A 17,357-nucleotide genomic window follows, 5' to 3' on the forward strand; every position below is an offset into this window, starting at 1 on the left:
ACCCACGACGATAATGGAAGAGATAATAGTCTAGAGGAGTTCGAAATCCCACAGGTAACGCCGGAAGAAGTAAAGAAAGCCTTGGGAGCTATGCAAAGGGGGAAGGCAGCTGGGGAGGATCAGGTAAGAGCAGATTTGTTGAAGGATGGTGGGCAGATTGTTCTAGAAAAACTAGCCACCCTGTATACGCAATGCCTCATGACTTCGAGCGTACCGGAATCTTGGAAAAACGCTAACATAGTCCTAATCCATAAGAAAGGGGACGCCAAAGACTTGAAAAATTATTGACGGACCAGCTTACTGTACGTTGCCTACAAAGTATTTACTAAGGTAATTGCAAGTAGAATCAGGAACACCTTAGACTTCCGTCAACCAAAGGACCAGGCAGGATTCCGTAAAGGCTACTCAACAATAGACCATATTCACACTATCAATCAGGTGATAGAAAATGTGCGGAGTATAACCAACCATTATATATAGCTTGCATTGAATACGAGAAAGCGTTTGATTCAGTCGAAACCTCAGCAGTCATGGAGGCATTGCGGAATCAGGGTGTAGACGAGCCGTATGTAAAAATACTGAAAGATATCTATAGCGGCTCCACAGCCACCGTAGTCCTCCATAAAGAAAGCAACAACATCCCAATAAAGAAAGGCGTCAGGCAGGGAGATACGATATCTCCGATGCTATTCACCGCGTGCTTATAGGAGGTATTCAGAGATCTGGATTGGGAAAAATTGGGGATAAGAGTTAATGGAGAATACCTCAGTAACTTGCGATTCGCTAATGATATTGCCTTGCTTAGTAACTCAGGGGATCCGGATCATGATCCGGATCATGAGACTGAAATAATCAGAAGAATAAGAATTGGCTGGGGTGCGTTTGGAAGGCATTCTTAGATCATAAACAGCTGGTTGCCATTATCCCTCAAAAGAAAAGTGTATTACAGCTGTGTCTTACCAGTACTCACCTACGGGGCAGAAACCTGGAGGCTTACGAAAAGGGTTCTACTTAAATTGAGGACGACGCAACGAGATATGGAAAGAATGATAGGTGTAACGTTAAGGGATAAGAAAAGAGCAGATTGGGTGAGGGAACAAACGCGAGTTAATGATATCTTAGTTGAAACCAAGAAAAAGAAATCGGCATGGGCAGGACACGTAATTAGGAGGGAAGATAACCGATTGTCATTAAGAGTTACGGAATGGATTCCAAGGAAAGGGAAGGGTAGCAGAGGGCGGCAGAAAGTTAGGTGGGCGGATGAGATTAAGAAGTTTGCAGGGACAACATGGCCACAATTAGCTCATGACCGGTGTAGTTGGAGAAGTATGGGAGAGGCCTTTGCCCTGAAGTGGGCGTAGCCAGGCTGATGATGATGATGATGAAGTCGATGTCGTCCAGGTCACCATCATCAGCCTGGCTACGCCCACTTCAGGGCAAAGGCCTCTCCCATACTTCTCCAACTACACCGGTCATGAGCTAATTGTGGCCATGTTGTCCCTGCAAACTTCATCTCATCCGCCCACCTAACTTTCTGCCACCGCCTGCTACGCTTCCCATCTCTTGGAATCCAGTCCGTAACCCTTAATGACCATCGGTTACCTTCCCTCCTCATTACGTGTCCTGCCCATGCCGATTTCTTTTTCTTGGTTTCAACTAAGATATCATTAACTCGCGTTTGTTCCCTCACCCAATCTGCTCTTTTCTTATCCCTTAACGTTACACCTGTCATTCTTTCCATATCTCGTTGCGTCGTCCTCAATTTAAGTAGAACCCTTTTCGTAAGCCTCCAGGTTTCTGCCCCGTAGGTGAGTACTGGTAAGACACAGCTGTAATACACTTTTCTTTTGAGGGATAATGGCAACCAGCTGTTTATGATCTAAGAATGCCTTCCAAACGCACAACAGCCAATTCTTATTCTTCTGATTATTTCAGTCTCATGATCCGGATTCGCGGTCACTACCTGCCCTAAGCAGATGTATTCCCTTACCACTTCCAGTGCCACGCTACCTATTGTAAACTGCTGTTCTCTTCCGCGACTGTTAAACATTACTTTAGTTTTCTGTAGATTAATTTTCAGAACCACCCCTCTGCTTTGCCTCTCCAGGTCAGTGAGCATGCATTGCAATTGGTGCCCTGAGTTACTAAGCAAGGCAATATCGTCAGCAAATCGCAAGTTGTTAAGGCATTCTCCCTTCACTCTTATACCCAATTTTTCCCAATCCAGGTCTCTGAATACCTCCTGTAAACAGGCGGTGAGTAGCATTAGAGAGCTCGTATCTCCCTGCCTAACGCCCTTCTTTATTAGGATTTTGTTGCTTTCTTCTATGGAGCAATACAGTGGCTGTGGAGCCGCTCTAGATATTATTCAGTATATTAACATATAGCTCGTTTACACCCTGATTCCGTAATGCCTGCATGACAGCTGAGGTTTCGACTGAATCAAACGCTTTCTAGTAATGAATGAAAGCTATATATAAGGGTTGGTTATATTCCGCACATTTCTCTATCACCTGATCGATAGTGTGAATATGGTCTGTTCTTTAGTAGTCTTTACAAAATCGTGCCTGGTCCTTTGGTTGACAGAAGTCTAAGGTGTTCCTGATTCTATTTGCGATTACCTCAGTAAATACTTTATAGGCAATGGACAGTAATCGGATCAGTCTATAATATTCCAAGTCTTCTGCGTCTCCTTTCTTATGTATTAGGATTATGTTGGCGTTCTTCCAAGATTCCGGTACGCTCGAGTTAATAGGGCATTGCATATAGCAGCAAAGGCATATAGACCACTTAAAGCTATGCAAGAGCGTCTCTATCGTGTGCTAGAAGGTGGCTGGAGCGTTGCGCAAGCCACTGCACAAACTTTGCACAAAGCGTTGCAAAACTAATAAAGACCATCTGGCGTAACAAATGCGATTGTCTGCCGGTCCATGTCATCAACGCCAATCTGCTAGTAACGGGAGCGCAGGTCTATCCTTGAAAAATACGTCGCATCGTGTAGGCAATTCAATGCACCGTCTATGTGGGGCAGTGGATAGACATCCTTCTTTGTTGTCTTGTTTAGATGGCGGTAACCTACGCAGAATGGCGACGGGTTGTCATTCTTTTTAGCAAGACAACAGGAGAAGTACACGGCCTCGACGATGGTTCAATAATGCCCTTGGTAAGCACCTTATCAACCTCCAGTTGTATTACCCGGCGCTCAGCGTGCTACACGCGATAGGGCCGTCTGTGAGTTGGCGGTGCATTGCCGGTATGTATGCGATGCTGAAGTTGAGAGGTTTGTCCCAAAGGCCGATCGTCATGGTAAAATATGTCAGAATAAGATGTGAGCAGATGACGAGGATCGTTGATTTGAGTGGGAGTAAGGTCCAGGGCTACCATCTTGGTAATGTTGTCATGCGCTGGAGGCGACGTGGCGGAATGAGAATTACAGGCGGCGGGAGAGTTGGAGGAAGACGGAAGAGGCGAGAGGGAAGAAAGGTCGTACTCGTACGATGGCAACAGACACGTGAGAGAGACCCCTTTGGGTAGTAACTGAGGGCAGAATCCGAAATTGAGGAGCGGAAGGTAAGTTTTGTTAGCCGATACGGTCACTATGGTGTGAGGAAAAGACACGCCGTTGGAAAGCAAGGCAGTGACACAGGGAGTGACGACATAGTCACCATCAGATCTCGGCAAGGTAAGTCAGATCTGTCGGCAAGGTAATGAGAGGATTTGCAGGTCGAGAGTCGAATGCAGCGTCACCTCCGGGAGCTGCATCCATCAGCTTTCCGGCGATGAGCGTACAGAAGGGTGAGGCGATGAAAAACGACGTAGCAGGGTCCAGTGGGACCGACGATCGTGCGGCGACGCCCACGGATCGAGCGTCTTATGGACGCAGAAGGGCCGCGCTCATGGTATGTCGGGTCATTTGGCTGGCGCTGATTGTCATTGTGGCGGTTGTAGAACGTGGAGCGGGAAAATGAGGGCTGACGCTAACTGCAATAGCGACAATTGTGCCCACGACGTTATAATGAAAGCATATGGGCTTGTCGTCCAGGGTTCACCATTGGGCCGGATTTCGATAGCGTCAGAACGTCGGTGGAGGTTGATGAAGAGGGGCAGGGCTAAACGGAAGGCGTGTTATAGAGCACACGCGTTGAATCCCTGCGTTGGCCACTTCTTCGCCGACAACGGCGTGGATCAGGAAGATCGTCGATTGCCTATCGTCAGAAGGGTGCGCGAATGAAGCTGGCGACGCAGCCTCGATTTCGTGCCACACAATTCGGACAACGCTATCTGTAGTGGAGGATCGAAGGGCCGAGTGAGCGTCTTAACATGACGACTTAGCGGCGGTGTTGGGAAGCCGCACGAACTGTCCGGCAATGCGACGGCTCTTTGCGTCTTCGAAACGTCTGCACACACGGGTAAGTTCGTCTACCGTTGAGAATTTTTTAAAGACGAGCAAGGTAAACGCATCATGGCAGGTGCCTTTCAGTATGTCCCTCACTTTGTCAGCCTCGGGCATACTGGCGTCGACGCGACGGCAAAGAGCTAGGACATCAAGGATGTACGCAACGTAAAACTCGGTAGCCGTCTGAGCCCGACAGAATAGGTATCTCGCAGCGGCGCACTTGCAACCAGCGAGCTTGCCGTTGAGGTCGCGAAGTTTTTGCTTGCATACGTCCCAGCTGGTCAACTCTTCATGTGCCATACCAGGTGCGTGCTGGTCCCTGGAGGTAGAAAAGAAGATTTACGAGCATCAATGTCGGGTACCATCGGTTGTGTGCAGCGATGCGTTCGTATATGCCAAGTCATACTTCGATGTCCACTTTTTCGGTGCCGTTACCAAAAGAAGGTGCCGGGGTCCAGCGAATGGGTCAAGACGACTGACGGTTGCGGGGTCGCGGATGCTGACGGCGCGGGTGAGCCGGGTGCTCATGCCGTGCTTAACCCAGTGGCGTGGTCGTATGTTAGAATCGTAGGACAACCCAGGACAAGGCCGCTGCGGAGCTCCGTCTTGTGTAAAGCCCAGCACCTCCAACAAAAATGGAACCGGCAGAGATACAAGGTTGAATGTGACCGTGGTTACTGTGCAGAAGATATGGCCGGTACAACTAGTATGGCCGAAACTTAGGTTAGTCTCAATACATCGTCTGTTTCGTCTGGTTGGTGATCATCATTCCTGTCCCTCTCGTGGCCACGTGACAATATCAGCGATTGGTGAAAGCGTTTCTTATTTCCAGGCTGTGGTTATTTTCGCATTAGCACGTGTCACGAGAAGAGGGCACCCACTGAACGTGCCGCGCAGGGGCAATGGCATTTTGTTGCTGAGCACAAAGTGGCGGGTTGACGCAGCATAGGCCACGCCGGCCGCAGTTCGATGGACGTTGGAACGCAAAAGCGCTTGTGTACTTTTATTTTATTTCTTTTCAAGTACTGTTGACGGCCGTGGCCGTAACAGGGTGGGTACAGCACGTTTGCACATAGCGCAAAATATGTAAACACCTTACAAACGTAAATAGTACATGAAGCAATGAATGTTGGAAATAAAATGCAAAACAAATAACTAAATACAGATACAATAATTTAGCTAAGAAATACATGTTAGTAACATTGTGACAGATATATCGGAAGCAGTATAAAAGAAAGACTATTGTATGTATTTCTTGAATAGTGTAACAACGTTTGCACGACACTACTAAGATTCAATTTCATAAAAGGTGTTTAACGCGTTCCTCAAAGATTTTAATGCTACACGACTGCAAAACAGACTCCGGCAAACTGCTCCATTCCTTAATCGTTCGCGGAAAAAAATGAATAAGCGTACATGTCCAGATATGCTTTAGGAATTGAGAGCATGCAATGATTGCTTGACCTGACGTTTCTAGCCTGCCTTCGAGCAAGATAGGGTGTGGTTTCAATATTGAAGTGGCCTTTTATTACCAAAAAAGGAAATTTAAGTCTAGCCAACTTCCGCCGTTGAGCCAGTGGAGGCAAATCAAGCAATCGAAGCATTTCGGAAACAGAGTCAGTACGATAATACCGGGAAAGAATGAACCTTGCAGATTTTCTCTTTATCTTCTCAATGCGATTTATTATTCCTGATTGAAACGAATCCCAAATGACACTGGCATACTCTAACGTCGGTCTAATGTAAGTTAAATATGCAAGTAGTTTGACGGGTGTGGTTGCTTGCTTTAATTTTCGGCGAAGGAACCATAACTTTTTTCTGCAGCTCCACAAATACTTTCTATGTGTGATTTCCAACTTAAGTCTTCCGAAATTGTTAAACCTAGGTATATTATCGTTTCAGCTTCGGTTAGAATTGTTGAGTTCATCTCATAATTACACTCAATAACATGCTTTGTTTTGTTTTTAACTCTGAGCCTGACTGATTTAGATTCGTTAATTTTCATTTTACTTTTTGCGGCCCAGACTTCTGCAGCTTTAAGGGCTTGACTAAGTGACGCCTGATCATTTTGGCTATTGATTTTACGATATATTAAACAATCGTCTGCAAATAAACGGATGGTTATGTCGTTACTTATGTGTGAGCAATATCATTTATGTAAACTAGAAAAAGAAGTGGCCCTAAAGCGAATCCCTGTGGAACGCCTGAGGTTATTTTTAATTGGTTAGATTTGTTACCATTTATTTCAACGTATTGAGTCCGATCTGTAAGATCTGCCAAATTCAATTAGATTGAGATCTACGTTAACTAACCCCAGGCGGTAGCAATAATCCAGAGCTCTCCGCTACGGTGCCTGTCATAGCCCATATGGTGTTTGGGGACGTGAAACCACCGTTAATTAATCACTAAGTATAGTGCCCATCAAAATGTGGGCTGTGATGAGATTTCATCGCCAAAATGGACCTGCGATGAGCGACTTGCCTTTTTGTTATCTTTCCTTTTAATGCATTTCTTGGCAATGTCCTGTAATCAGGGGTCATTAAGGATAGGCGAGGTTGCGAATTACCGAATTTTACGTGCAAGCTGCGCTCCTCCTACAGGATGACGTTGTGCAAGAATGAGAAGCTGTTCCTTTTAGTCGTCGCTCAAACTTGTGAAATGATCTGTCTTGCACTTATTCATCCGCACATTTTCTAAATAAAATTCAACCTTCCTATAGCATTGCTTCCAGTGTAGTTACTGTGCCGATCATCATCTATAGAAAACCTTCTCCCACTGGGGAAACGTGTAATTGCTACACGCTTGGCATGAGGCGTGTTTTATACACAAGCGTTTTATACCCACTACGCTGTCCTATTTTGATGCAACGGTTCCCGGACGTAGACTTTAGAGGTTCTTTAGGAGTTGCGCAGCACAACCCTGTACAAACTACCGTTTACTGAATTCATTCATGCAGGAGAAAATGTACAACAATGCGCCAGAAATCATTAACCATACTATACCGCCTAAAATAATGAATAAACTTAGCAGCGCAATTGAAAGGTGCGCGTGGAGACACGTGCACCTCAGTGGCTGAATGTGCGGGTGAGCTTAGCGGTGCCGCACCAGGCAAGCATGTCGAGGCTGGCGTAAGGCAGCGGCTGCTCTTTCTCCGGGTAGAAGAGCTTGGAACACAGCAGCGACGAGGGCACACTCATCAGGCATGCGGTCAGCAGGAAGTCGGCGCTCAGCTGCACAGTGAAGCATTTCAAGCGATGGCGCACCAGTTGACCGATTCGAATGAAGATTGTTGCATGCAAAACAGAGAAGCAAGCAGATGTAGTGCAAGACATAAAAGGGTCTCTTATTTATTGTCCGAAATAGAGAAATTTCACACAAATGCGAGCTCGAAGTTACCAAATTCATAACTCTCCAACAAAAACACATATTGCTGTTGCAAAACGAGAACAAGGTGAAAGCAGGAGCCAACGTTTGGACAAGTGGACTTGTCTTCTTCAAGGCGACTTATCCTTTCCTCGCCACGGTATATATAGGTGTGGTTCTTCTAAAGGGGAGAAGGTGTAAGGCGAGAGGGTGTGGCAACGAGGGAAGGTGTGTTAGCGTGTCAAATTGAGAGTAAGGGAATGCTGTGCACTAGTCCAAGGCCAGGGTCACACCCCCCCCCCCCCCCGCCCCTATCCCCCCCCTCCGGTCTGCCAACGCACGTCTGTTAGCCTGCGTGTCAACTGCGTGTGCCACGACGGCTGAAAAAAAAAAAAAAAGGAAAGGAAAGGAAAAAAAGGGGAAAACAAGGGGGGGGGGGGGAATAGCCCAAGAAATCAAACTAAGTTTACTTGCCTATAGCTTGAAATTTAGCATAGCGAATAGATTCTAAAGCTCCCTTTGAAACGTTTATGCCTATTGGTTGCATTGTCTTGAACATATGGATAAGGTATGATTCTCTGCAATTTCTTTTTCGCTTAGAACGGAAATTTGACTGTAAGATGTAGAGTTTAAGTTCATCAAAGTTATGACCTGCTTGGTTGAAATGCTCGGCGACGGCTTTCGGAAGCATTTTAGCTGTGTCCGCGCGGTGTCCGTTTAATCTGACGTTCATTGATTGTCCTGTTTCAACGATATGTTGTTTTTTACGGTAGGAACATTCGAGCATATAAATCCCAACCGAACTTGTACAATTGAAGCTAGATTTGCCTTCATGTGTATAATTATTTGCGGTGCTTTTAATTTTAATGTCACTTTCAAGGTGCCTGCAGGTTTTGTACCTGGGGCGACAACATGCTTTTATTTCGGGGGAATGCTGTTGGCTGACTTTTGCGTGCACTAACATGTCTTTAATGCTCCTGTGTCGGCGATAGGTAACCCTAGGTACATCCGGGAACGCTTTTCTCAGATTCTCGTTACTTGATAATATTGGGTGGTATTTTCTTATGATGTTGTTAATGCTTGGGAGTGCATTAGAATATTTTGGTATAAAGGCCATCGGTCGGTCAGATTCTAGTGTGGGCTGTTTCTTCGCCAGTTCCGACGGTCTCTCCAATTATGACGCGGCATCATAAGCTCTATCGAGAGCAACTTGGGGATATTCCTTTCTGCTAGCGTTGTTTTAAGGTCATTTAGGCGGTGGATGTAATCGCGATCTTCGCTGCAGATTCTTCTTATTCGTTTCGCTTTCCCGACAAAAATTCCTTGCTTGCAATGTCGGGGGTGATGACTGTTGTAGTCTAAATATGGCTGGCTATCTGTAGGCTTCCGGCAATGTGTCGTTCTCAGTTTTCCGTTATCTATGTAGACCGTAGTGTCCTGGAAGCTGATCTGACTAGGGGACTGATGAGCAGTAAATTTAATACTCCGGTGAAAGCGACTGAAATGCCTAATTAAGTCTGTTAAGGCACTTGTGCCGTGTTCCCATATTATATATATGTCGTCAATGTAACGAAGATAGGTGTGGGGTTTTAAAGGGTAGGATTTGAACAGGTCCGCTTCAAGCTGTCCCACGAAGATGTTCGCATACGTAGGAGCTAATCGCCTAGCCATGCTAGTGCCGAAAGTTTGCAGGTAGTGCTACCTTGCTACTTGCTACCCTGCTACCTTGCAGGTAGTATTACCTGCAAACTTTCGGCAATAGCATGGGTATGCCATTCGCTCCCACGTATGCCAACATCTTCATGGGACAGCTTGAAGCCGATCTGTTGAAATCCTACCTTTAAAACCCCACACCTATCTTCATTACATTGACGACATATTTATAATATGGGAAGACGGCACAAGCGCCATAACCGACTTAATTAGCCATTTGAATCGCTTTCACCCGAGTATTAAATTTACTGTTTACGACTCTCCTAGTCAGATCAACTTCCTGGACACGACGGTCTACATATATAACGGAAAACTGAGAACGACACTTTACCGGAAGCCTACAGATAGCCAGCAATATTTAGACTACAACAGTCATCACTCGCGATATTGAAAGCACGGAATTTTTGTCGGAAAAGCGAAACGAATAAGAAGAATCTGCAGCGAAGATCACCTTTATATCCACCACCTAAATGACCTTAGAACAACGCTAGCAGAAAGGAAATATCCCCAAGTTGCCCTAGATAGAGCTTATGATGCCTCGTCAAAATTCGAGAGAAAGTCGAGACTGGCGAAGAAACAGCCCAGACTAGAACCTGACAGACCGCTGGCCTTTATAACAAGATATTCTAATGCACTCCCATACATAAACAACGTCTTAAGAAAATACCACCCAATATTATCAAGTAACGAGCGTCTGAAAAAAGCGTTCCCGGATGTACCTAGCGTTACCTATCGCTGAAACAGGAACATTAAAGACATTTTAGTACACGCAAAAGTCAGCCAACAGCATTCCCCCGTAATAAAAGCATGTTGTCGTCCCAGGTGCAAAACCTGCAGGCACCTTCAAAGTGACATTAAAATTAAAAGCACCGCAAATAGTCATACACATGAAGTCAAATCTATCTTCACTTGCACAAGTGCGGATATGATTTATATGCTGGAGTGTTCCTTCTGTAAAAAACAATATATCGGTGAAACAGGACAATCAATGAACGTCATATTAAATGGACACCGCGCGGACACAGAAAAAAAGCTTCCCGAAGCCGTCGCCGAGCATTTCAACCAACCAGGTCATAACTTTCATGAACTTAAACTCTACATCTTACAGTCAAATTTCCGTTCTGAACGAGAAAGAAAATAAAGAGAATCATACCTTATCCATAAGTTCAAGACATTGCAACCAATAGGCATAAACGTTTAAAAGGGAGCTTTAGAATCTATTCGCTATGCTAAATTTCAAGCTATAGGCAAGCACACTTAGTTTGATTTCTTGGCGTATATCCCCCTTTTTTTCTCTTTTTTTTTCCTTTCCTTTCGATCTTTTTTCAGCCGGCGTGTGAGACGCCGTTGACACGCAGACCAACACGCGCGCGTTGACAGACCCGGGAATGGGGGGGTGACCCTGGACTTGGACTTGTGCACAGCATTCCCTTACTCTCAATTTGATACGCTAACAGACCTTCCCTCGTTGCCACACCTTCTCGCCTTACACCCTCTCCGCTTTAGAAGAAACCCACCTATATATACTGTGGCGAGGAATGCATACGTTGCCTTGAAGAAGACAAGTCCACTTGTCGAAACGTTGGCTCCTAATTTCACCTTGTTCTCGTTTTGCTTATCGTCTTGAATTTCCATCTCCCGTATTTCCCTTGTTTTCCCCATATTGCTCTTCCGTAAACTACATCTGCTAGAACGTCTCAAGACAACAAACTCAATATCTAAAGTTGCATCTTACTTGAAATTGTTACGCTGTTTACGAGGATATTCAAAAAGTTCTACTGACACAGTTGTGGTTCATATTTCAGAGCTGTTTGTAGTACCTTAGTTTTGCTCAGTGCGGACGCATTATTACGTGTTGTCTACGGATGTGCGTTACAGCTTGTCGCGTGAAAAGTCTTTCAGTTCGGTGTGGGGGCTGCATGCCAAAATCGCTCGCAAAGTAAACATAACATACTATTATCACTTATATATTTGTAAACATGCGAGGATTGCTTTGGCATCGTTGTGTAAAGGACAAAAGCCATAACGCGATCGTCCACGTATCACGAGCACAAAAGGCACCGCTTTCCGCATGGTGCAATCTGGGCTAAATTTTGCCTCTCGCTGGCGATTCTGAGAGATAGACTGCACAGACAACTTCCTCGGCGTTAGTTTCGCGCCATCTTGTAAGTTTATTATTTTTGATTGCTAAGTGTCAGCTTAGTGAAGGGCTATTTTTTACCTGACATTCTCACCCGAGTGTTGTTTTCTTCACACACAGACACAAGATCAGCTCTGTACTAGCGCTTGATGATCTAGAAAAGACCAAGCGCGCACCCCGAAGCCAACGAAGGGGGCGAGCAAACTCCCGCTGATGTTTGAAAAGCCGCTGGTGAGGACACTGTGCAGCTCGGCTTTCGTCAGAGCCGGTAGATACGGACTGATCATCAGCGACGACTGCGTCTGCGTGCACGCAAGGCATCAGTGAAATGACGGGCAAGATTCTACGGAAGGGGACAGCTCGAGCTCCGCAGATATTTATCATTTTAGCATTAGGCGGACATTCAGGACTTACACAGCTAATGCATTTAAGTCACGGTTCTGAGTAGAATCCAGAAAATAACTGAGGAGACTATTTATTACTCAATTTCAAAAAGTAGCAATGCAGGACACTAGTTACTGAATAAAGAAGGTCTTCAGTTGCGAATTAGTCTTAACATACATAGACAAGTAACATACTCGTACAGAAAGAAAAGCACATCCAAGATTACCGAAATTTCATAATTTGAGACACTTTTTTAGAAACAAAACACATTCCGCATTTGAATTGCACAGCTGCTCTTGCTTTTCATGGTCGAAATTATGCGGTCAATAAGAAAAACATAAGTAACATAAATGGGTGCCAGCTTTTACAAAAGCAAACAATGCGAAGGTTTATTTTACAGGGTTTAGCACTTAAGACTCCAAGATTTACCACTGGCTAATGCGCTTGCATTGAATTCCTGGAGATATCACAAGGTACGCTCCAAATTTCCCTAGGGGAACACTCAAGAAAAACACTGAAATTAGTTTACACTCACCAGTTGCACTTTCAAAACTCTATTTGTGTTACTATTCGGGAGAGACATAATTATTCCAATAGAAAGTTGAGTCTCTGGCTCCGTTTGGGATGCTATACAGTGCACATCATTTCTTTTACAGAATAAAGACACAAAAGATTCACCGACAATTACGATGCCCCCTACATGTACTTCTACACTAGAGAGAGAAACGCGTGTGTGAGGGCGTGCGCGGCGAGCGATGCTGTAACCACCCACAAGATTCACCAAAAGCGGCAACAATGCGCGGCAATTGCACGAGTGGGTGCCAGCCCCATCTTCAGCGCCAGCCGGTGAACGATCACCAATCGGAAGTGAGCCGCGCACTTGTCGCGCCAGAAGCAAAGAAATAAATGTATGGCGTCTGAGATAGAACAGCGACAGGCAAGCCGTAAAATCTCTGAGGCAAATAAGGGCGCTATCGTCCAGCCTTCCCGTACCGCTGGCCACACGACGAGGAAGAAGTGGCTTTGCAATGAAGGCCTTTTTAGAGACATTGCGCGCCTATGCATGTTTTTATCACATATCCAACGTCGATTTCAAGGACAAAGAGCTGCGGGAAGACGGAGAAGCAGTGTGTGTGACCGGCCGTCAGTGTCCCTGTGCCAATGTACGGCGCTGCCCCGACAGGTGGCACGCCACTCGACCGCTTCATCGGTAATATACAGGCTAGTAATGCAGGCAATCAAATTAAAGCTTCAAGCATGGACAGAGAATAATGGCATTTTGGGAGAGCTTCAGAATGGCTTCAGAATAGGTAGGCGTTTGGATGATAGCTTGTTTGTTCTTACTCAGTGTATTGAAATATCAAAAGCAGAAAGCAGACCATTGTATGTGGCCTTTTTAGACATTACAGGAGCCTACGACAAAGTAGACCGCAACATTTTGTGGAATATTCTGGCAGGGGAAGGCTTAGGTAACGATTGTCTACAGCTTTTGAGAGAGATTTACCTAGAAAATAGCGTTTGCGTCGAATGGGAAGGGATGAGGAGCGAGGAGAAAGTTCATATCAACAAAGGACTGCTGCTGTTTATGATGTACATGGTGAGGATGGAGAGGGCGCTAGAAGGAAGTAATATCGGGTTTAATCTCTCATAGAAATAGGCGGGTACAGTAGTAGAGCAGCAACTCCAAAGTTTATTTTATGTGGACTACATTGTGTTGCTAGCTAACAAGCAAAGTGATTTGCAACGTCTGTCTAATATATGTGGACAGGAAGGCAACAATTTAGGTTTGAAATTTAGTGTTAGAAAATCAGGTGTTATGGTATTCAATGAAAACAGTGAACAGACAGTGGAGATACAGCGCCAAGAAATACCTCGGGTAACAGAATATAAATACCTTGGTATATGGATAAACGAAGGCAATGGATATATTGAAACACAGGAAAACGCCACAACAGTAAAGGGGAAGAGAAATGCAGCCACAATGAAGCACAGAGAGCTATGGGGATACAATAGGTACGAGGTCCTCCGAGGTATGTGGAAAGGTGTAATGGTTCCAGGACTTACTTTTGGAAATGCCGTTGTTTACTTGAAATAAGGGGTAGAATCAGGACTCGATGGGAAGCAAAGGTCAGTGGGACGCCTCGCACTGGCGCCCACGGGAAGTCTACAAATGAAGCTGTGCAGGGTGATGTGGGCTGGACTAGTTTTGAAATGAGGGAAGCTCGCAGTAAAATTGAGTATGAAGAACGGCTGAGGAATATGAAAGAAAGTGAAACGGCTGGGAGAGTGTTCAGGTATCTGTACAGGAAAAACATTGATTCACAGTGGAGGAAAAGAACTAGGAAGCGTACCAGCAAGTATGCGGCCTGTAGGGTGGACAAGACATCAACAAAGAAGGTCAAGCGGAAAGTCAGAGAGCGAGAAATAATTTCATGGGTGGCGGCAATGGAAAAGAAACCTGCCATGAGTAACTACTTAAGAGGAAAAAACGAAATCAGAAAACAAACCATTTATGATAACTCGAAGGGAAGCTCATTACTTTTCGAAGCGAGTTCGGGATGCCTTAGAATACGCACCTATAAAGCGAGATATAAGAAGGTAGAAGCATGTGCTTGTTGCGGTAAGGCTAGGGAAACGACGGAGCATATTTTATTAGAATGTGAAGACGTCTACCCAGCGGTCGATTTAGGCACTACTGGCCTCCTTGAAGCCCTTGGGTTCAGCGGGAGCAGTGGTAAAGCAAACATGTCCGCAGTAGGGATTAGTAGTAGGCGATTGGACGATTGGTGGAAGAAAAGTAGGCAAACGACAAAAAACAGAGACGTACAAAAGCACAGCTCGCAATAGGGGATCAGAAAATTTGGTTGTGGTAGTTCATAGTGCTTTTGTATTTTTTTATTGTTTCCACCTAGGTAGGACATTAAGCAGTATAATAGCAAGAGCTTGGTGGCGCAACCCACCGCCCCGTTCCAAAGGGGACGCTCATAACATCCATACATTCATCCACCTCTCCTTCGTCTCGTTTGAGGGCATTGGGGCCGTGCTGGGACCGGTGCGAGGATGCCCCAATACCCTTGCGTTTAATAAGTTTTCTCGCTCTTTCCCCTTCGACCTTCCAGCGCGCGTCACTCGAACCGTCGTGTTTAGGCGATGCGGCTTCTCTTTCCGCTCACACCGCGATTCCTAGGTGCAGCGTCCGATGCGGGACGCCTCTGACGTGATCGCTGCGCCGTAGCGCGTCTGGTGGGAAAGCGTCCCCTGCGATGTGCGCCGTGCTGCTGGCGAGGAGTCATGCGTCTGCGTGATGCTCCTGGAACAAATAATTAGAAAGAAGTGGTGCTGTGGACTTAGAAGCGTTGCTTATAAAAACTATGTCTTTGTGTGACTCAAGAGCATACCGAGCGAACGAGTGGGCGGTGCGAACGGGGTGCGATAACGCTATCGCGTTCCACTCTTGAAGGCGAAGCTTAAGCGTCCTCCAATTTTTTATCGCTAGTGCTGACACCCGAACACCCGGGCTTGACCTCGGGTGCTCCTACTTAAATTTATGTAAGAGGACTATTCGTTTTTCTCGGCAACCAATGCGGCCAATTTGGCCTGTTATCTTGTATTTAAAAGAAAAACTTTATATCTAGTCACTGTTGGTTTCGAATTTTTGATTTAGTTCGCAAATTTTTTATTTAAATTTGGCAAACAAAACTGTAAAATTTAGAACTATGTAACTCAAAAACGAGAAAGTATACCACAATTCTGTGAATTGCATCTAATAGTACCTCTAAAGCGGAGAAATTCGATGTTACATTGAATCTTAAGAAATCTTGTAATATGGAAATACAGCTTTCGCAGAACCGTTGTGCCCAAACTCAAAAATTCTTGTAAGATACAAAGTGACATACCAAATTTGTCCGCTCTCAATGATCTATTGGATGCCATTTACAGAACCGCGATATCTCTTCTTGATGGAGACCTATTTATTTGTAAACTTCGTGCTTCTATTTGTTTCAGTCTTCCGAATTTTTGAAAATTCTTGTAACCAAATTGCGCCCGTAAATCGAAATTCCTCTTCAAGCAGTCACTAGAATTTAACTTTTTCTGTCAAATAAAAGAAATGTCTTTAAAATAGGTCCAGGGGTTATCTCCGAGAAACGATTTTGCGTTTTCCATATATTTGATTAGACCGCGTTGGTTTGGGCGCCACCTAAAGCTTACCCTTAAGGCAAAATTTTAGCGCAGCTGTATACGTGTTTTCATTTCGCGATATCTTAAGGCAAAAGATTAGTGAGAGACATGTAGCAGAGTCGGCAATCCTCGAAATCAATCTCCGGGTCAAGCTCATGGGCTTTTATATATGACTCCACTGTAATCGTTCGTTCCGCTTAGCTTAGACAAATTACTACACCATTCGCGTCGTACGTATCATCAGGTTACAAAACAATTGCAAACCATGACAATTGAAACAAGCGTCAATGAGGCCAAGCCAAGCAAGCGCGAGCGAGAGCTGACGCGAGTAAACGATAGTACGAAAGGAACGGTCCAGCTGAGAGCAGATATGAGTGCGCATCGAGCGGTGGGGTGGGTCCGCGTGAAACCATTTTCCCGCGCGCACGTCACTGAAGGGGCCGCTCTCAACGGTATGCGCCGTTCATGGAGGAAGGAAACTGAGCAGAGGCCCTACCCCCTCCGCGCGCTAGGAGAAAAGTGTGGAGGAAATGACGTAGTAGGTTCTCCTTTGTTTTGCTGATTTTTTTTTTTTATTTCATTGCTGTAGTGGCCCCGCCTTTCGGGCCACAATGGCTGATTTGTTATTGTTCTGCGCGCTCATACGTGTTGCTCCGCCGGTTTCGTACCGTGGCAAAGGCGCCGTGCGGGCAGATTTGCGTTGGTGTCCGTGTTTTGGTGCACTGCGTTATCTGGACCGTGCTCTACCCGATGTTTCTGCGGCCAGGTGGGACAGGAGGAGCTAAAGTTCATGAAATGAACGCGCATGCAACTCTGTACGCAATGTACCGCGCCACGGCAATGGCAACGAACGAAGGAATATCCGCGGGAAATTTTGCCCTCTTTGGCGGAATTATGCTAACGTGCTAACGATTGTTTAGTGTTGCTGCGGAGCGCGCGGATCCGAGCAGCACGGTTGCGCGCAGCGCGGCGTGGTTTCGCGAGAAATGCAAACAAGAGTGGAGAGCTGGCACGAGAGGCGGAGCAACGCCATGAGCAATGCCAACTTCCGGCTTCACTTTCGCTTCACAAAGAGTGACGTCAGGGCCTCTCCTGAGTTTCCTTCCTCCGTGGCACCATTCGAGGCTCGCGTCTTTCATCTGCCGCTTCGCTTTCGCTGGTGCGCTCGTTCGCTCGGTTACA

At 45.7% G+C, this 17,357-nt stretch overlaps 1 protein-coding gene across 3 annotated transcripts in view; it reads right to left on the reverse strand.

Annotated features, from left to right (window-relative positions):
* LOC126526600 (uncharacterized transporter YutK-like) overlaps positions 1-17,357 on the reverse strand; it is a 169,893-nt gene that overhangs the window by 72,954 nt on the left and 79,582 nt on the right. For 2 of the 3 annotated variants that reach the window (XM_055068336.2, XM_055068334.2), the window contains exons 3-4: positions 11,789-11,914; positions 7,502-7,626 (exon numbers count right to left, since the gene is read on the reverse strand). In XM_055068336.2, coding sequence (XP_054924311.1) covers positions 7,502-7,626; positions 11,789-11,914 — 251 coding nt within the window. The remainder of the gene's footprint in view (positions 1-7,501; positions 7,627-11,788; positions 11,915-17,357) is intronic. The other variant, XM_055068335.2, reaches the window with a different exon arrangement.

Source organism: Dermacentor andersoni, chromosome 8 (genome assembly GCF_023375885.2).
Source record: "Dermacentor andersoni chromosome 8, qqDerAnde1_hic_scaffold, whole genome shotgun sequence".
Lineage (NCBI taxonomy): Eukaryota > Metazoa > Arthropoda > Arachnida > Ixodida > Ixodidae > Dermacentor > Dermacentor andersoni.